General features: G+C 50.5%; 1 protein-coding gene across 1 annotated transcript in view; it reads right to left on the reverse strand.

Annotated features, from left to right (window-relative positions):
* MXRA5 (matrix remodeling associated 5) overlaps window positions 1-20,469 on the reverse strand; it is a 26,254-nt gene extending 5,785 nt beyond the window's left edge. Inside the window, exons 1-6 of the mRNA XM_035029670.1 lie at window positions 19,869-20,469; window positions 17,615-17,830; window positions 12,428-12,557; window positions 11,809-12,199; window positions 4,519-9,477; window positions 925-1,825 (exon numbers count right to left, since the gene is read on the reverse strand). Of these exons, the coding sequence (XP_034885561.1) occupies window positions 925-1,825; window positions 4,519-9,477; window positions 11,809-12,199; window positions 12,428-12,557; window positions 17,615-17,830; window positions 19,869-19,915 (6,644 nt within the window). The 5' untranslated portion in view covers window positions 19,916-20,469. The remainder of the gene's footprint in view (window positions 1-924; window positions 1,826-4,518; window positions 9,478-11,808; window positions 12,200-12,427; window positions 12,558-17,614; window positions 17,831-19,868) is intronic.
* Between the last annotated feature and the right edge of the window lie 799 nt (window positions 20,470-21,268).

The raw sequence follows: 21,268 nt of genomic DNA on the forward strand, positions 1-21,268 counted from the left end.
TGGATAGATGGATGGATGGATGGATGGATGGATGGATAGATGGACAGACAGACAGATAGATGATAGATCAGTTGTGTTTCATGCTAGGTCAGAGTGTCTCAGCCTGGGCACTCCTGACCGTTGAGCTTGGATGACTCTCTGGGACGGGGCATCCTGGGCATTGTAGGGCTTTGAGCAGCATCCCTGGTCTCCACACACCACATGCCAGCGGCACCGCCATTCCCTGAATTATGCCAATCAAAAATGTCTCCAAACATTGCGCAGTGTTCCCTGGGGCCAAAATCACTCAAGGGGTAGAGAACCAGTGCTCAGGGTGCATACGTGTGGGAACAGAAGGCACTGGATGAGAGAAGGTGATCTTCTTCGAAGCCAAAATAAACTGTTAGAATTTCAGTTGTGCCAACCCAGTGCCCTAGTCACCTACCCCTTTAACTTTTTTGTGTTCACACCCTTTCATTCTTAATCTAAGCCTGTTCTATGACAAGATCTGCAACTGCGTCTACAGTGTTCTGTTGAAATCATACAATACACAAAGAAGGCAAGCTAAATGTGGTACCGAATATTATCACTTAACATACAAATAAATATAATCGTTAAAACAAAAGTTATCGGTTCATTTCTTTGCTTGGAGAGGGAGACGGGCGGGAAAAGAGGAGAAAGTCCAAGTGTTTGTCCCAGTTTGTAAAGACAAGATCTCACTGGGCTAAAGGGAAATGTGTCCGCCTCCCCCCTCGCGGCACACACAGGGAGTCAGCTCTGTGCATCTTCGCCCCGGACACAGAGTCATTCCCTCCTCTGACCGGCCCCATGGAGAGGGCTCCCAGGATGGCCCCAGGCATGTTTTAGGACGCGGTCCCCAGCTCCCAAAGGGGAAGCAGGAGCATCAGAGCAGTGACCGGCGGCGAGCCAGGAGCAGGCACGTACCTGAAGAGCGAGTCCATCATGCGCTTGGACGGCAGCCGCCAGAGGATGCGCGGCCAGGGGTCCCCCGAGGCGCTGCAGTCCAGGCGGAGGGTTGCGCCATAGCGCACGTCGGTCCTCTGCGGCGAGGTGCCGGTGATGCGCGCGTTGGCCGCCGCGCGCTGCACGGTCAGCTGTACGGTCCTGCGCGCAGAGCCCACCAGGTTGGCGGCCACGCACTCATAGCGGCCGCTGTCCTTGGGCGCCAGGTTACGGATGTAGAGCGTGCCATTGGGGAAGACGAACAAGTTCCCGTTGATGAACTGCGAAGGGCGGATCTGGGTCCCGTCCCACAGCACCCAGCGCACGCTGGGCAGGGGCGCGGCCTTGGCGGTGCAGTGGATGTGGATGCTGAGCCCCGGCGGCAGCGAGATGTTCTCCAGCTTCTCCTGGTGGATGACCGGCGGCAGGGCCGCCACGTGCAGGCGGATGGCCAGGCTGTCCGTGCCCGCCGAGTTGCTGGCCACGCACTGGTAGACTCCTCTGTCTGAGAAGGAGGCCTCTTTGATGGACAGCGTCCGGTTTTCGTGCAGCGTGACCCTGCCCTCCACGGGGGACACGGTCTGCCACACCCTCCTGTCCGGGAAAATCCAGGAGATTTGGGGGGCTGGGGTTCCCTTGGCCAGACACTCCATGGCGATCGTGTCTCCCAGGTAGACGGTGACATCCTGGTAGTGGGAGGCGAGGATCTGGGGCTGCTGCACCGTGACGGACAGCAGGACCGCCATCCTGTCCACCCCGTGCAGGTTTTTGGCCGTGCACACATATTGGCCTCGGTCCTGCACCTGGACCTTTCGGATGACAAACGTCCCGTTCTTCAGGACCTCGAACCGTTGCACTCTGGTGTTAGGGGTCATGAGAGCACCTGCAAGTCAAAACAGGTGTAGTCAGGTTCTGCGTAGACACACCGTTTCAGGAAAAACCAAGAAGGAGGGCTGTTAGGGGTGTAGCGGAATTCTCCCCTCTGTGTCCCAAACAGCAACGGCGAAGGCCAGCCCCCACCTCCAACACGGAGAAGACAGAACATTCTGTTGCACCGTTTTGGACTCTTACACCAACGCCCCCTGCAAGCAAAGGGCAGCCAGCATGGGCTTCGTAGAGTGTTCTGGAAGCTGCCAGGAGGCCCAGGCCCTCCCCAGGGGACCTCCTCGTCACTTCAGCTCCTAGAGACGCCAGCCCACCTCACTGGCACAGCTTCTGAGCTCTTGAGGTCCCCAGGCTTGCCGCCACCGTCCACCTCTACCCGGCCAGGCTTTGGAGTCCAACACGAGCCAGAGTGAGCGGGTCATTTGCTGCCCACTGTGGCTGAGGTGAACGCCAGGTCGTGCACTGTTCAAATCGGGGGCGTTTGCTTCTCTCTCTCCCCACCCTGTACTTCCTATATTGTATATCTCATCTTCCTGGGGCTCTGCCACAGTGAGGATCGGTATGAACCAAGTGTTCCTAATGCTTTGGCATCTGGGTCCTGCTGACTCTGGTGGGAGGATAGCCCGTCCCAGAGCTAGGCAATTCCTATAGTTGAGAAGCAATGCACCATTTAAAAGCAAAACAAGCAGTGCAGAGCCCGCATTCCCACCCCTTTGTCTATGGGGCTCTCACACGCCCAGGCCACCATGCACCTGCCTTCATCTTCCCAGGGCACGTACCAGACACATAGGGGAGCCCCTGTGCCCCAGAGCCCACTGAAATCAGTCAAGCCAGCCAGCGCCAAGCCTGCTTACCCTGCCTCACCTGTTTCTTCTTGCAGAAACCACAATAAAGGCTCTTGTAAAGGCTCTTGTGCACGTTTCCCCCTCTCCCCCCGCCTGCCGACAGACCCTGGTCCTGCCCTGTGGGGTCCCCTCCTCGTGGAGAGTGAATAATAAACGGTCTTCCGTGGCAGGCATTTCCTGATGTGCTGGCTTACCCTTTCTGAAGAATAACAAATCCCAGATTTAAAAACTGGAAAGCCCTGAGCTATAGCATTCTCTTCATCTCCCACACAGCTGGGTTCCCGGGTCCTGCTTCCATCACCGGCCATTCCGTGAGCTCTGACAAGCTCCCTCTGCTGCGGCCGGCAGGAGAAGCTGATTCGTGGCATGTGCACGTCTAGTGAGGGGACATGGCCCAGAGATGCTCTGATATCACACAAGATATGGACAACCCTACAGACTGATACAAATGGGATGTCCCAATAGAGAAACAGAGGCGCCATCCTTTGAGCATGAAAACCCCATGGTGTTCCCCATTCGCTCCTTCGAGCAATATTCCTTATTAAATCATTACATAAACATATGACATCAATGACGAGCTGATCAAAGAAGTCTGTAATCCCCCTGTGCCCAGAGCCTCTGCTGAACTTTGGAACACGTCCAGCTCTGGTGACATAAACCTAAGCAAAGAATGCACTTGAACTCCCTCAAGTGCTACGAGCATAAATCATTCCTATATCATCAAAGCGGAGAAGAGAAAAGGAACGATCCCGCTGATCAGAATCCAGGCCTGAAGGATATGTCCGTGTTGGGGGGCGGGGGGACAAAGGGAAAGGGGACGAGGTAGGTCTTTTCACGGAGGCTGTGGCCTCTCAGATGGTACTTTTCTGTGTCACCTGACAATTGTTTCCCCATTCAAAGGAAAGGGTCATTTTTACGAAGCTGAGAGCTCTTTGGGCATCCCAGAATTCCAAGTATAGGCCATTGTTATGAGCTGAATTGTGTCCAGCCAAAATTCGTACATTGAAGCCCCATCCCCTAAGATATCGGAATATCACTGGTTGGAGATGGGGTCATTCAAGAGATGATGAAGTCAAAATGAGGTCATTGAGGTGCACTGTAATCCAAGAGAACTTGTGTCCACACAGGAATAAGGGATGAGGACAAAGACACGCACAGAGGGACGGCCACGTGAGGACACAGGGAGAAGACAAGGTCTACGCGCCAAGGAGAGAGGCCTTGGGAGGAACCAGCCTTGCTCGCCTGGATCTCAGACTCCCAGCCTCAGCCACGCCTCGATTTCAGACTTCCAGGCTCCAGGACCGGGAGAGAATAAAGGTCTGTCTATGAGGCAGCTAGTCCGCGGTGCTTTGTTATGGCAACCCAAGCAAGTGAACGCGACCATATCTCTAGGTTCAAGTCAAAGCAATGTCTGATGAGTCCAGAACAAGCTGCATTGACATCTGGCAGCCAGTGGAAGGGCAAGGGCAATCTGCTCACTCTTCCTTACCTTCATGGCACCCCACATGGGTGGTGGAAGGGTTTTGTGCTAGGTTTCTCTGGGAAAAGGCAAGTGGTTCTTTTATGAAATATTCCCGAGCCTAGGTCATTCCCTACCCAAAGAACCTATGACATGTCTCCATAGTCCCATTAAAATCTCACATACCTTAGAGCTCAAGAAAGAGCTCTGGGTCCTTACTTCCTGTCCCCCTAAAGGAATATCCTTGTACCTAGGTTCTCAGATGTCCCCTTCCATCCCATCCATCTGTCCTTTACCCAGACTCTGTAGTTTTGCTTGGGGTCACAGACTCAGGTGACCTCCTTCTACACCAACCCCGGTTAAAATGCAAACACGTAAATGCCTTACCTGTAGAAACCTTTGTCCAGGTAATGAAAGGCGTGGGTTTCCCCGTGGCCTCACATGGGAGCACAGCATCTGTCTCTGCAGTGACAGACACGGTCTGAGGGGATTTGGTGATAATTTGGGGCTTTTCCCCAACCGTCCAGAATTTGGATGCAGGGGGTCCTCCAGCAGAGAAAAGCTTTGAGGTGCTGTGATGGAAGCTTCTGGAAGGCTGGCCAGAAGATGCCACAAAGGGGATGGAGCTCCGGGTAGAGTAGACCACAGGGACGTTCTGTACGTTTGTGGAGGGTGGCCCGGTAGCCCGGGGAGGATGCAATAATGGAGGTGCCGGGGGACCAAAGTCTGCGTGGATGATGCTCTGAGAATGTATCCTATTGTAGGGACCTGGGTTGACTTTTTTGTCTCTTATCACAGGGGCAGAAGAGGTAGGCACCTGGGGTTTCAGAGTAACTCCCAACTGTGGGAAAGAGAGAGTCCTGTTGAAAAAGAAAGGGAACCTTCCATTGGGATAATGGGGGACTCTTGAACTTGGAAGCTTGCCAACAGGGTCTCTGAGATCCGGGATGTTGTTATTCCCAAACACTTTGGAGTTGCCGTTGAATCGGTCCATCCCTTGGTCAGTAAACTTAGTGGAAATGCCAGGTTTGGGCTTTAGCGCTGGAACAACGGGAGCTGTCGTACTTGATAATCTTGGAGTCATCAAGTGCTTATTCTCTGGCAAAACCCTTGAAGGATACGCCGTTATTCCTGGTTTGTTGGTTAAGTGACGAGGCGGCTGGAAAGTTACAAAGTATCTAAAGGAGCCTTCTGTGGTCGTATGTGTTGGCCTCACCGTCCCCCTCGTTGGGATCGGTTTGGCAGGAACTCTGGCTGGCTGGGGGAAGACTTGGACTCTCCCGCCCTGGTGCTTTCCATCGGGGCCCCGTGGGAGACTGTTTTCGGTCTTTCCATCAAAGGCTTCTTTTTCCAACTGCTGCTTTCGAGCTGAGTTAAATTTATCCTGGTTGGAAGAAGGGGTGGATAATTCATTTGGCGTCAATACATGCTGAGTTCCCTCATTATTCACTGGGGGTGCTTTGGCTTCTGGGACCCCCACGTAATTCAAGAAAACATTTTCCTTGGAATCTGTTGATGTCGGAGGTGTCTTTGAAGTAAGAGGTGTGGGCTTCGTGAAGGTCTGTACCAAGGACACAAGAGTGGTGGCTGGGAATGGGGATGCTGGCTCCCCCATTGGGGTAGGAGTCGGGGTGTGATGCCGAGGTCTAATTTCAGCTGGAGTGGTTTCGTGATGATCTTGAGCATGGATGGTGGTTTCTGCCTCACTTGAAGGCAGGACAGTGGTTGAAGCAACCACTTCCTCCAGTTGAAACAGTGTAGAGGCTGCAACTGATGGTGGAAATTCCGTAGGAACACCCAGATCCTCCAACTGTTTAAGAAAGGGTGAGTCTGTAAGGCTTTCCACGGAGCTGGTAACAGGTGCATCTGTCTGCAGCCTCCCAGGCTGGGCTCCCCTTGGGGGATTCCAGCGTGAGGCTCCTGGAAAGCCAGAGGGAGCCGATTCCTCCTGAAATCCTCCCACGGTGGAGACCTCAGAGCCAGGAGGTGATGCGGTATTAGTGAAGGAGTCGTCAGGGACCGAGCTGTCGGTTTTATAGTCACTGATGTTTGTGACACCGTAATTCTTCATTTCTTCTCCGTCCCATGCAGGCTTATAGGTGACTGGAATTGCCTCTTGGAATTTACTGGGTGGTAAGTGCCTTTTTGTGGCAGCTGTCACAGAATCTTCCACTGTAGCTTTCCCATGCGGGTCCCCAGGTGTCAGGGAAATGGTTGTCAGTAAGAGTACAGTTTCTGAACTGGGGGCAATGACATTTTTAGGTTTGTTTTCCGGGGAAGGGCTGGGCGTGGATGCAGAGTCTGGAGGGCTCACCGTGGAGGTGAAATGCCGATGTTTATTTGGCCTCTTCCCGTGTTTCCTTCGTGGGGTCCCCTTGGATACGGGTTCTGTCTGCTTCTTCATCTCCGACTGCTTGGGGGTACCAACGGTGCTGTCCACCGAAGATGTTGGCCCCGGTGTAGTCCCCACATGGTCTGGAGCCTTCGCGTCAGGTACTTGAGTAGGTCGAGTAGAAAAAGTCTCCACTGGGGCAAAAGTCGTGGGCACGGTTTGTTTATGGCGGTGTCGGAATCTGTGGGGGCGGAATCTCCTCCTCCCATTGGGTCTCTTTCGGGAAGGGTGAGTGGTCAGCCCCCACGGCAAAGTGGCCTTTCCGGTTGGCGTCACTGCTGCAACCGTGGTGGTGTGTTTGTCAAAGAGAGCATGAAGCGTGGTTTCCCTGGGATGTTGAAAGGGAGTGATGCCATTTACTCTCAGGGCAGGGTTAAGCAGAGTGGTAGATTCGACACCCTTTCCCATACTCTCAGGACTTGGGGAGTTTGTGGGGCCTCTCTCTGGCATCTCTGCTTCCTGTAGTGCCTTGGAATTCTCCTCTGTACCCTTTTCAATCAGCGGGTTGCCTTGAGTGCTTAAAGCACCTTTCGCAAGCCGAGTGTCATCTGTTTCTCCCTGTGGATGTCCTTCTGATGGGGCATCTGGCTCCCCTAATGTGAGCCCTTCTAATGGTTCAGATGTCCTGGAGTCATCAACCCACATGATGGTGGTTGGTGTAAAGGGAGTGGAGGTCAGCTCTTCCATGTTCTCTTCATCTGGTTGTGGGTTAGTCTCCAAATCTGGGGGAATGTATGGTACAGTCTCGGACTCAGCCAAGGAGATGGCGCCCAACAGAGACTCGTACTCATTTGACGTAGGCTCTGGCATGGATCCAGCATCTACTGCAGGCCAGCGCTCTGTGGCCATGTTTTCACTGGCGGGCTCCTCGTAGACCAGGTCCAAGGTCTGCAGAGTAGGAGAAGATTCATGAGTTATGGATATCAGGGTGCTGGCTATTGCCCACTTTGGGTCAGCTTCATTGGGAGTGGTATCCTCAGTCTTAGAAAAGTCATGGTCAATGAATTCTTCCAGATGTGCGCTTGTCACTTTGGGCTCAGCAAGAATTACTTCATCGTGCCCACTTTCCAGTCCCAACCTGGTTGAGGACACAGTACTGGAAACCTGATCCTCCTCACCAAATAGAGATGCATCTGCCGAGGTTTCTTCAGCACTGGTTGTGGTCTGTGCTGGTGATACCGAGGGGGGAGGAACAGCAGGCCGAAGGGGTGTCACTTCTGGACCCACAGATGGAGGCGTGGTGGTTCTAATGACTTGGGGTATTTCAGTTCCCTTCGGGAGATTTTTCCCACGTACTCTGGCTAAAATATCTGCCCAGCGCTCTGGATTAATCTGTTTGTTGGCCATATTTATCCTTCGCCTGGACTCAAACACTCTGCGACCTTCTGCGATGTTTGTCTCGGGTTCTTTTTCAGAATTCTTCCAGTGTTTGAGTTTTCTTCGCCCTTTCTTGGGTTTCTTACCTCCGGTGATGGCATCGTCTTTTGTTTTGATGAGTACCTCTTGGTCCTTTGCGTGTAGACCTCTCCTTGAAGTGTTCTCTTTGTCTCCTATGCCTGAACCCCCTTCGTCCTCCACAACATCTCCTGGCACTCTGGAAAGACTCGTCCCACCTGGGTGTCTGCCCTTTTTGGATGACCTGCCGGATCCTTTCTTATTCACTGTGACCCCCACAGTAAAGTGATCCGCCCCTTGCTGGTTGACAGCCACGCATCTGTAGTAACCACCGTCACTGACTTGGACCTTTGGGATGGAAAGAGTTCCATTTGCCAACACATATGCATGTGAGGTGTTAGCCGAATTATTAATTATCTGTTTGTTTGGAAGAATCCAGCTGAGCTGGGCTTCGGGGATAGCCAGAGCACTGCAAGGCAACATCACTGGCTCCCCTGGGTTCTTCTGAATTGTCACCGTATGGCTATCGGGTGGCTGAGTGGCAGGCGGTTGCACAAGGACCCTGTATACCATCCGGTCCATTTCATCCCTCACCTGAGCAATGCACTGGTACAAACCCGAGTCCGACTGCTCTGTCGATCTGATCCTCAGCCAGCCACTGGTGAGGATGGAGAACTTGCCATTTTCATCCTCCATGGGTGCTTTGAGGACAGAGCCATCCGGGAGCACCCAGAAGATGGACGGACTCTCAGAAGCCTTCACGTTGCAGCTCAGTTGGCATGGGCTCCCTTCCAACACAGTCTGAGCTCTTTGCACGGCTCCGCTGGGCTCGATCATCACCCAGCTTCTGCTCCGAGACTGCCTCACGTCTTTGGTGGGCATGGTTAATGCATAGTGGGAATAATAGGAGAGCAGCACCTTTTTGGCCGTACTCTGACGTCGGTTGAGTTGGAGATCTATGGTCGGCTGCATGACCCATTCCGGTTCTGCAAGAATGTGGGCTCTGACGCCCGTGTAGTAGAGGGCATCGTCATCCACGTCTTGCCTGTAGTGGTAGGCGACCTTGGGGTCTTCGCGGAGCGTGAGTTCTTGGTTCAGCCTCACGGGGACCTCACTGTAATAGGCGATCAGTTTCCACAGCTTCTCATAGTTTTCCCGAGTCATTGGACACTCAAAGTCCAAGGCAACAGTCGCGTTTATATCAATCTCTTGAGGGTCCGTCTGGTTCAGGTGAATTTTGTACACATCCATTGGCTTCTTGATGTCACAGACCAAGTTCACTGTGTTCCCGTGCTCGTCAGTCATATTCAAAGAGATGTTCCATGGGGGGAATTGGAACCCCTCCAGAGAGAGCTGGCTGTCACCGTCCTCTTCTAGTTCCTGCTCCTCCTCGCTGTTCCTGCTCCTGTTCTGTCGCAGAGGGGACACTATGGAAGGCTTCAGACAAGTAATGTCCTTCAGCTTGTGAATCTCCTGTTGGTGCAGTTTGAGGGGACTGGAGCACAAGGTGCATAACTGACCACCTTCATAGGCTTTGTCCTTCTTACACTTCAGAGTCCCTAAAACAAATAATCAAACAAACATGCCATAAGTTAATGAACCCAAGAACAGCATGCCTCGCACACGGCCAGACGGTCAAGTCTTTGTGTGCCTCTTTATCACCTCAGTGCATGTCCCTCATGATTTAATACCTTACTCATGTCTGTGACTGCATGAATGACCTTCAATCAATTTAGCACAGAGTGTGGTAAGGAACTACCATTTTAGAACTACTTGACAATGAATAATGAATACTTCTTTCAAAAGTATTTTTAAGTTTTTTTTTTTTTTTAAAGCAACTCTATTCACACACATTATACAACTTACCTTCTCTAAGGGTCCAGGAGAATCTACATAAACAAATGCAACCCGTGAAAATAGTTCCAGGTTAAAGGACCCACTTTTGCCATGAATCACATCGTATGTACCTTTTATAATTTTTTTTTCTGTTGCTGTAATTTCTCATTTCAGGCACTGTCTACATTTTGGATTCACATTCTACTCTTGGCTTCCAGGACATCAAGTCTTCCAGAATGTTGTCCTAATCTGGTCTGCCTCTTTCACTCTTTTGTTCTTCATGGGCCCCTGACTCATTACTGATGGAGTGTTCCTTGACTTGGTCTGGGCCCCCTTCCATCTCACTCTGCCCCGTCATCCATGGCCTCACCCACATGTAGGTTTCCATCATCATCCATTATCCAACGATGGTTCCCATATGTGCTTCTCCCGTCAACACACATCTTATGAACTCCACACCCAATTTTCTACTTGATGTGTCTGTTGCAAAGTCACAAAGTCTCCTCCAACTGACATTTGCAAGGCCGAATTATGTTTTCTCCCTGCTCCAGACCTAGATGCCTTTTTATAGCAGTAAATGGAGTCACACTATCTCGCATTGGGGAAAGGAGAAGAGTACAGTCCTCTGAATATCTGCCCTCTTCTTTCCATTCTCACTGGGAACAAATCAGTCAAAGGACCATCATCTATAACTTGGAAGCACATGAAAGTGGGACATAAGGTGTATGTGCAGAATGGTCCTAGATAGGCACAGGCCAAGATGCTAAGTAGAAATTGAGGATAGCAAGACCTCTTAAGGGAGGTGATTTAAAAACAAATTTTTAAGGATTTTATTTATATTTATTTATCTGAGAGACAGAAAGCACGAGCCAGGGAAGGGACAGAGGGGCAAGCAGACTCCCCACCGAGTGCGGAGCCTGTCGTGGGGCTCCATCCCAGGACCCCAAGATCATGACTTGAGCTGAAGTCAGATGCTTAACCTACTGAGCCACCCAGGCGCCCCAAGGGAGGTGATGTTTTAACAAAGCTCTGAGTGCTGAAATTAAATCAGACCCTGGAACATCCAGCAGATGCATGGTCTTCGCGGGTCCAATGACACTGATTGGGAAATAAGTTTGGAAGGTATAAGGAAGCAAACAGACAGCAGTGTGGCTATAGTGAGTGACTAAGTGGGGGACCTGCATGTTGCAGGAGGGTGGGCACGGTTGTGTAGGAACTCCTAGTAAGGAGTGTAACGTTCCATTCCAAGAGCAATGGGAAACCAGTGGACATTTAGGCAGCAGTGTGGCAGGACCACACGCTTCCTCTGACAATTTGTTCGACAACTGCTCTGGGTAGAGTTGATTGAAGGAGAGGTGATCAAGGCTGCAAAGACCTGCCCAGAAGGCCCGACTCTCCTACTAGAGAGAGAAGAAAGGAGCTGGACCCAAGCTGCAGGTCGTGGGGATAGACGTGAGCCAACAGACCTGGAATATGGTAAACCCAATGGGATTGAGGATGGGTTTCAAAGTGCGGCTTGAGGAAGGGAGTGAAAGAAAGACAAAGAAGTAAACGCTTCCTTATTTTGAATCAAAATTTACTGTCTGGCAATATCTACACAACTCTCCTGGTTTTCTGTTCTCTTGATCAATGCAGAACATCCCTCTCCCCCATTCTTAAGAGAATAACGTCATAGCCACTGCTGGCCTTCTCTTTTCCAGACTTCCTTGAACACCTCCTCATGGGACAGGGATGCACGGAAAACCCCCCATTTAGCTGTAACCCAAAGCTGCACGTAACCCTCCAGATATCCAACTGAAGACAATCGTAGTCAACTATATATAACTGATTAAGTGATCATCGCTTTATATTTCACAGAAGGATACATCCATTATGGAACAGGGGTGTCTTAACATCGAGGTTGTACGACTTCCATGAGTGTTTCCCGCCATACCGATTTGGTGATGTGCTCTTCACAAGATAAAGCAACGTCAGAACACCAGAGAATGGAACCTTTCCAGAAGGGTCAGGAATGTGCCGCGGGGAGCCACGTTCGCTCTGCCCTCCTCTCTTACCTTTCGATTTAGCATCCCACTCCAGAAACCACTTCATCTCGCAGTCACATGACCACGGATTGCCATGCAGGTAAAGATTCTCCAGAAGTGGCATGTTCTGCAGCATCCCCATGGGCAGAGTCCTGATCATGTTGTCAGCGAGGTAGAGATGTCTTATGGTGGAGAGTCTGAAATAATCCAGAAACGTCAACGTGGAGAACGTGCCGGGATGGAGCTGGTGCAGCATGTTTCCCTCTAAGTGGAGAAGCCTCAGGGATGTTAAGCCATTGAAAGCTTGTGGGTGGATAAATTCGATCTTGTTGTGGTCGATGTGCAGCCTCATTAAGCTCCAGAGCCCCTGCAGGGTCTGGGCTGTGATCACGCGCAGCTTGTTATAGCTGAACTTGAAAACCTACAGAGACAGGGGCGTAGCAGAAAATCCTGTTTATAATTTACAAAGCCACAAGCAGGGACAGAAACCAGAACAGAGGGCAGGGAAGTAATGACATGAAGCTGGTTTTTAACCTAAAAAAAAAAAATGGCAATTTTATTAATCGTTTGGGAGCATTAGATTGTTCCCACTATTCATTAATAGTCCTACAGGCTGTAATTACTGATGCTTGTAAAAGCGTGAGTTTACCTGGAGGGAGCTGAGGTCTCTTAAAGCCCCGTCGGGGATGCTGGGGATGTCATTGCCATGAATCATAAGGAGCTCCAACTTGGTCAGTCCCGCAAATGAGGTTTCTGACAAAGCCTGAATACTATTAAATCTAAAAAAAAAAAAAAAAAAATGATAATAGTAATTGGAATAAGAAACAATGAATGCTTAAATCCCATATGGGAAAGATTCTGCAGCCTGCCCAGGAGCAAGTTAGCAAAATGTTGACTCTGAGGTCTATTGGTGCCATTCCCAAAGCACATTTGTTGCTCTGTGTCCGTGTCCATTACCAGGGTCAAAAGGAAAGTGACGTATTTTTATTCGCCTTCATTCAGTTCAGGAATATTCGCTGGGAATTTTGACTAGGAACATGTTAATGGAGTTAGAGGCGATTTTAGGGAAACAAGTAGGATTTAAGTTCTAAAGGAAGTTGTTCCAAATGGCTCTTCTTGGAAACTTGCACTGAAAGTGTCAGTAATGATGAATGACACACGGGTCATTGAATGCAGAGACTTAGCATGAATGCAAAGAAATAGGCAGCTTGGGACATAGCTTGCATCACAAAACAAGAGAAGGAGGTGCTCCAGGCTCTAAAGGACCAAATGAAAGAACTAACCACCCAACACACCAACACCATATGTCACAAGCACAAACCGGCCATTTCTGATGGATTCTCTAAATTATTTGTAAACGTTCTGGTGTGTTTTGGGTTTTGTGTTTGCATCCACATTGGTAAAGATGTTTCCTTGACCAATCTGAAAATTCCTCATAGCTACATTATTGGGGGCACAAGGGACTCCCCAGAGTCAATCCCTGGGGAAGGGATTCTGAAATGAATGAAGAATCCTGTAGTGGAGGGCATTTACTTTATGCCACTGCTTCTGCTGAAATAGAACACATCTAGCCTGACATTCTGTATGACTTCTCCCTATTCCCTAGATAAAAGGAAACAGATCTGGACACGAGGCAGGTGAAGTGCTCATAGCCTAAAACACCAGATGACGCCAGGTCTAATTTTCTTATACATATGTGCCTGAATCCAGACCCGGAATTCAAAGTCAAGATGTGGGTAATCACTCCTCTAAGAGCCAGGTCTAGGAAGCATTACCTTTCAGCTATAAATTCCAGGAAATACAATCTCTGAGAGCAAACCACTCACCTTCATTACTTGGAACTCTTCATAGAATTACTTTAAACATTGCATTGTTTTATAAAACCAACTTATGCAAAGGAAAGGTCTGATGGAAGGAAATGTATCCTGTCTCATTAGGAAAAAGCAATAGGGATTCAAAATAATGCACAGGGACAATAGAGTAAAAATGTAATCATGGTTCCTGTTTGTCATTTAACTCATGGAGTCAATAGACAATTAAATACAGAGGTTCCCTTTTCTGGATTGTATGGGCAGTATCTGGAGACATGCTTGGGCATCACAACTGGGTGGGGGTGTGTTGGTGGCATCTGGTAAGTAGAGACCAAGGGTGCTGCTGAACACCCTACAATGCACAGGAGGGCCACCCACAAAGAATGACTCAGCCCCTAATATCAAGAATTTGAAGATTTGAAAACTTCCCAAGCAGAAGAGATTCTGTCTGTTGGTCTGTCTTTCGGTCTATCTATCCATCTATAGATCTATCTGTCCATCTATGCATCCATCCATCCATTCATACATCCATCATCTATCTACCTATCCATCCATCCATCCATCTATCATCTATCTATCCTTCCATTCATTGATTCATCCATCCATCCATCATATATCTACCTATCCATCCATTCATCCATCCATCTACCATCTATCTATCCATCCATCCATCATCTACCTATTCATCAACCCATCCATCCATCTATCATCTATCTATCTATCTATCTATCTATCTATCTATCTATCTATCTATGGTAGTGGTCTGAACTGGGTGGTCTTGCCCCCAGGGGACATTTGCAATATCTTGAGTCATTTTTGGAGATCACAACTGGGAGAAGGAGAAGGTGCTACTGGCATCTAGTGGGAAGAGGTCAAGAATGCCACTCAACACCATGCAAAGGAGGACAGCCCCTACAACAAAGAACTATCCTACACAAAAATGGAAATAGTGCCCCAAGTAGACTGAGGTTGAAGAACCAGAGTCTAACCCAAGATGGGATAGTCTACGAACTGATGCACCGCCTCATTCACTTACTAATTAGGATTCTACAGTGAAATCTGTCTGGGATGGTGAACCTAACAGGGAATGGATGGCAGAATCTAAACTCCTTTCCATTTCTGGATGCCTGAGGTTTGCCTGGAGACAGTAAGTTAGGGGGAGAATCGTATCAGGTGAGGTAAGTGGGGTTGGCAGGCAATCTAGGAGCTGGGGGTCCACGGGAAGGAGTGTGCTTCATTTGCTCCAACTTCAATGGGAAATGACTGGAAGGTTTTAAGAAAAGGAGTGACACGGGGCACCTGGGTGGCTCCGTCGTTAAGCGTCTGCCTTCGGCTCGGGTCATGATCCCAGGGTCCTGGGATCGAGCCCCACATCGGGCTCCCTGCTCTGCAGGGTGCCTGCTTCTCCCTCTGCCACTCCCCCTGCTTGTGTTCCCTCTCTTGCTGTGACTCTCTCTGTCAAATGAATAAATAAAATCTTTAAAAAAAAAAAGAAAGAAAAGAAAAGGAGTGACACAGACTAAGGTATGTGTGAAAACAATGCTCTACCACATGGGGAGGGAGTAAGTAAAATCACCCGAGAAGACCCTGAAGGTAAGAAAAATAGAAAGACCAGAAGGAGGAGGCAGGTCTTGGGACAGAGGAGGTGAGAGTCAAAGGCTCAACCTCTAAGAGGGTATTTTCTTCCCTCTGAGGACCCAACACATGTGGACGAAGCCTCTGTGCGCCCATCTAAAATCCAGCAGGGAGACGGGGAAATCAGCGTGGTGCTCAGGGAAGAGACTGGAATGAGTCTGCATGGAGAGTCTGCAACATTATCAGCCACTCGTCCTCCTGTGCACAATGCCTCCCTCACTTGCTGATTGAGGGTAACTGACCACGGAACCACGTCAAGCGAAATGTTTTCTCGTATCTCAGAAATATAGGTGAGACTGCTTCACCAATACCGGTTAGAATCACAAAACAAATTCTAAAATTAAAAAAGGGCAGCGTGGGCATTTGGAAAATTCAGAAAGAGGTCATCAAAACGAGTCTTTTCATCAAGGGGAAAATAAAAGTCTTTAAAGGTCTAGAAATATGACACTAAGTGGATGATATTTTTGGTTGTTGTTTGTTTACTCAAAAATTCTTGGAAAGTAATTTTTGAAAAAGCTCTGGGGCTGTCCAAACAGGAAACAGCAGATCTCTTTTTCCATGGTGACTGAGGACCCTGAAAACATCTCTGGGGGAATGAAAGATTTCATTAGTGCTTTGCCAATAATCTCTCATTCCTTGAGAGTTTTCTCCTCCTTCCAGATGGCTCGAAGACAAATCAGACCCTGAGTCCTATCTGTATTAGACGTTGCTCTTCTTCCCCACCCCCCAGCAACAAAATGCACGATGACAGTCTCATGAATCAGAGAAAGTGCTGAGAGAGAAGAGTGATCTTATTGATTGAAATGAAATATGGATTCATGTTACCAATTAAGCCAGATGGAAGTAACGTACGTCGGTGCAGGGAAGCTATTCCTTAACTGGTTTCCTTTTTCCTTTACTATCACACCACAGCATCTCAAAATACTATTGCCGTCAAAAGGAAAAGAAAGCATCTTGATGTCTATGTTCTATTCCAGCGGCCAAGCATTTGGGGAGACCGTAATTCACAGTCTTTACCATTTAGAGTTCGTTAAAATGCAGCCCGCAGAATCTATGTTCTAACCGAGAAATTAAGTTTCACCTGTACGAAATATTTCCATGTAAAGACGAGTAGAGGGAAAATGTCACAGAAATTATGAGGTATATACGACTCGACAAGCCATGGTCTAGTGGTGTTGCTAGGATCAAGCCATCACACCGTTAACCTTTTGGTTAACGTGGGGCATCTTCCCTGCCCCGGTTTTCAACCGGAAGGCCAGTAGGGAAAACGCTGATGCTCCAGACCCTCAACACCCAACAGGGGGCACATTCATGTCTTCTGGGCGGGACACACAGCGGAAAACCATGTCCTCCACCACCCCCATTCTCCCACTTTCTCGGGGAATCCATGAAGTACCTCCAACTCTGTGCTCTGCCAAGGGGTCAGGCTTGAGCGACAAGGTGGTGAATCACAGCAATATGGGACAATATGCTGAGAGTGGTTCACGAGGGCAATGATCTCTGTTAATTCCCATTCTCTTCTTCTACTGCTGCTGGCCTTTATAAATGCAAGAAGTTCTTTTTTTTTTTTAGACTCTGTGCTATAAGATGTCCCAGCATATGTACAATTATCTGTTCATTGACTCAGGTTTGGCCATTTCATTTTACTAAAACGTCCCATCAGTGGCCAGTCATCCAATCCTAAATTATTTTTGTTGTTTTGTGGGTGGTTGAAAATAGCTTATGTATTTTGTTGAGAAAATCCAAGTAATTGTTTATAAACTTACACATGAATACCTGTAATTCATAGCAACTAATATTTATGTACAGGAAGCATTTCTGCATATGAAACAAAATTTTAAAATAAAGGAGCTCTATCTGAAATGCTGCATAAAAACATCTCTTAAAATATATCCCTATTTTAAAGAGGCAAAATCTGCAACAATTCTTTTATTTCCCCAAGGTCACAATCGCATCATCCGGATAACTTACAGAATGTCAGAAATGTCCGATTTATTTTAAAATTATGTTTAATAGCTTCTGAGGTCTATTTAAGTAAGTCTATTTTTATATTTAGGTCTGTGTCTGATACATCCGTTCGGGCCTATTATCTGGAAAATAATCGTTATCACGGGAAATCTCTGGACACACTGCAGTTGTTCAGGATGCTGGCTATTAAGCCTTTTGATAGTGATTGCAGTTCATGGATAAACTCAGATAACCGCCCCCAAAGGATTGCATGTAGTATAGTTAACATCCATCACCCCCGATTCTGCCCATATCGAGGTACACAAAGCTAGATAGAGTGACACAGAAAGGAAATAAGCATTTGCAGTTACGTCAATGAGCATACATGTATGAAAAAAACAAGCAAAGAGGCTGAAACTGTTCAGTAAGAATGTGGTACAAACCCCAAATTGATTCTTTCCACTTGCTTAGAAATCCCAGCGGGCACAGAAGCCAAGGAGCGAAATGTGCAGTGGACCTCGCTAGGAACGTAGCAGGTGCAAGGGTGAGGACAGGCGAGCGTGGGTCGAGGATGTCCCCAGAGCAGGATCAGCACCACGGAGAGTGCTGGCCAGTGCCCCTGCCTTGGCATCTTGTCGGGGTGCGTTATCCCTGGACACCTGTGGGGGAACCACAAAATGATATCCGTTTATGGCCAGGTCGGTCTTATGCTCAGCAGATGTTGTTGCAAGTGTTCATTGCGATTTCGAGCTTCCCAAGACATCGTATGGTATCCTTCAGTGACACAAGGTATCTGAGCCAAGAAACACGAAACTCACTTTCCTCATCTTTCCCCGTTAACTTTAATCGTTACATAGGATGCAAGGTAATGGCTGATTTTGACACCACGATTTGGAAATAGTGTGTGATGAGCGAGGGTAGGGAATACACACACCGACACACTAAAATATATATATACATATGTGTCCAAATATACATATTCGTGTATATATATTTGTATATACGTAGAGGGGAGAGATACATTCGTGTTTCTATAATAATAAAGTAATTAAAATAACTATGTGTCTGCCTCCATTGTCAATTCCGAGCCATTACATATTGTACGTATTTGAAGTAAAAACAAAAAACTTATCAAGAGTGTCGTTATTAAGAGTGTTTCCCTTTTTTAGTGACATTACTTAAAGTTTTCAATATATCTTCTGAAAGTGTTTAAAGGGTTCACATTCACTAAGGAAAAATGTATTCCATTATATGTGGGTTTGTGTACTATCCTTAATTTCATTTTTTTTTCTTGGAAGAGCCACAGGGTTACCACGATGCACCATCGTTGTTCATCGGGGACACAACTTATAAAATGTGACATTAAATGACGAGGAAAGTAAGTACCTGATGACATATATTCAGGCAAAGGAAAAAAATCAGTGAAGTCATACACACAAAAATGGAAATGCTCCGATATTTCAAATAATAGGCTGCCTCAGCTGTCTGGTTTAGAATACCCGTGGTTATTTATTTTTTCATGCATTGGCCATCCCTTAATCATTTTATATGCTCGTCATCTCTTGAATGAAGTTTACTTAAAAATAGTAATGCACGTGGAAAGTAAAGTGCACAACACAGAAACGCGCCTGCTCTGGGCAAACGCTAACTGCTGATATGAAGCTCATGCGCTCGCACAAGCTAGGGGCATCCCAAACCCGGAGCTTTTCCGTCCTTTAAATCACTTCCAAATAGATACTCTTTTAAGCCCGTGTGCGTCCTCTCTTTGGGCTGCGCGTCAAGCGCTCACGGTGCAGACAGCCCTGCGGGAAGGAAATTCAGGCTTCACCTCGGCGCCCGGTGGCGAGAAGGTTCCTACAGCCCCACGGAGTGCAGCCTCCCCGGCTGCCTGCGCGCTTCCCCTCGGCGCTGGGCTCCGCCGCCCGCAACGCGCGCTGTGCCCATGGGCGGCCCCGGCCCCCGAGTGGCGACGTCTCCTCCGCACCCTGCGCTCTCGCCAGGTCCTCCCGAGAGACCGAGAGCGCGCGCCCCCCGGGGAGCCCAGGCCTGGCGCCGCGGGGGGAGGCGCCCTGAGCCGGCAGGGCCGCCGGGGCCCGCGGGGAACCCGGAGAGGCTGGGCCGGGGCGGGCTAGCTGGCGCGGCAGCCCTGCGCCCTGGCCGGCTTCCAGCGCCGCTCCAAGGAAAAGTTGGGCTTTCCCGGAACGCAGCTCGGGTGGCCCGGCGGGTAGCCCCTGCTGGGACCCGCACACCAGGAGCCGTCTCTCCCGGCTGACGACTTCTCCAGCTTCCGTGCGGCTCAACCCCCAGCGGGCGGAGGCTCTCCCCCTTTAGGAGGAGGAACAGGAGAAGCTTCAGCGCAGGGCGCCGAGGAACTCTGGGGAGGCCCCGCAGCCGTGCTGTCCCCTCCAACGCAGGGCGGACTCGCTTTCACTTGGAGGTCCCCTGGGCACCTCCCTGGAAACCAGGGATGGGTCGGAGCGAGATTGCCAGGTCAGGGAGGGCAGGGGTAAAGGAGAAAAGGATCCTCCCGCCAGATTCGGCTTCTCTCCTGCCTCCGCACTGGCCCCTCAGCCAGTGCCAGGGACACTGCCATGCGTCTCTTCGCCTTCGCCCAGCCTTTCCCTTGGCCGAACCCCAACTCCACCCCTGCAGCAGGGTCCGCGCCCCCCGGGCGCCCAGGCTGCCCTTGGTCCTCACCTGTCCTTCGGAAGCCGCGACACACGGGAGCGGGGCGCCCTGAGCATCCGCGGGGCCGGGGCGCGCGAGTCACCGCCGGGGGTCCGCCGGGGCCATGCCCTTCCCGGGCCGGGGGCGAGGCAGCGAGGCTTCCCAGCTCGGCGCGCAGAGCCGGATCCCTTTTATTCGCGTCGCCGAGAGGCTTCCCCGAGTCCACGCCTCGGCCCACCCCCACCCTGCCCTGCCCCACCCCGGGGAGACGGGGCGCGGGCCCGAGCCAAGGGACCCTGGCCGCGCGCGCTCTGCGCTCAGCCCTCCTCGCGCCTTTTCATCGCGCCTCGGCCCGGGAGGGCACGCCTCGCCCACTCCGGCTGGAAGAGCGGCCGCGGCCCAGCGCGCGCGGCTTTGGGGCAGAGTGTTCCCGGTCCCGGAGGCCGTCCGGGGACCAGGGGCAGCGGGAGAGGCAGGGAGCGCGCGGCGAGCCGCGGCTCACGGTCCGCGCCCCGGACCGCTCTCCCCAGCAGGGCTGGAAGGACGCTTGCTTTCTTTCCGGGGAAGGGAGAAGGAGCAGGGTTTGCACTCCTCCGGGCGGGACGCAGTCTTCCCTGGCAGCTTCTCTGCACCCGTGTGCAGGCGGGAGCCGGCTGCGCCCCGCCGGCAGCCCCCAGCTGCAGGCCGCGCTGCAACGTGAGACCCGCGGCCACGCCCTCCCGCGTCTGCTCTTGCTCCTGGACGCCCGCCTCTCTGCAGCTGCCCCAGCCCTGCCAAAAAGGTGGAACTGCGCTCCTCCCGCCCCGAGGAGCCTGCGGGGGCAGCGCCAGGGCGGGGACCTCTGGGGAGCCTCGGGGTGTTGGCTGGGGGGACGTGGGAACGAGCTGGGGAGAGGGCAAGGGACAAAAGCTGCAGAGAGCGGTGCGTCTGTAACTCAGAAGGGGAGGGAAGAGAAGGCCGTCTGCCTTCCAGAGGGAATCAGACAGGAGGAAGGTAGGAAGGGCTCAGGTGAGTACAATCATCAGCGGAGGACCCCCCCCCACTCCGCCCCCCCGGGACAAAAGGATAGAGCCACTGTGAAGACAAAAAAAAAAAAAAATGTGTCCAAGGGTCAACAGCGAGGAAGGGAACATTCCAGAGGTCCTGGTAGAGCCTGGTGCATGCCCAACACTCTACCACGGGCTTTTAGGAGGTGCCCCAAAGGAGCCCGGGGCTGAGTTGCTTCTGATGCATGGAGTCTGGGCTGCCTCAGTTTCTCCTAAGAAGCACAGTGTCCAGAATTCCTCTCTGCCCCTTGCCCAGGGTGGCGTCCACAGCTAGGAAGGTCAGCGGTAGGCACTGTTTCCTAAATGGGTTGACTCCCTGGTTCTGTAGCGTTGGTTTTCAACAATGTGTGTTGACATATTTTTCAGGGACTAGTTTTAGGGATT

The sequence above is a fragment of the Mirounga leonina genome, unplaced genomic scaffold (genome assembly GCF_011800145.1).
Source record: "Mirounga leonina isolate KUSES-001 unplaced genomic scaffold, KU_Mleo_1.0 Mir_268, whole genome shotgun sequence".
Taxonomy (NCBI): Eukaryota; Metazoa; Chordata; class Mammalia; order Carnivora; family Phocidae; genus Mirounga; species Mirounga leonina.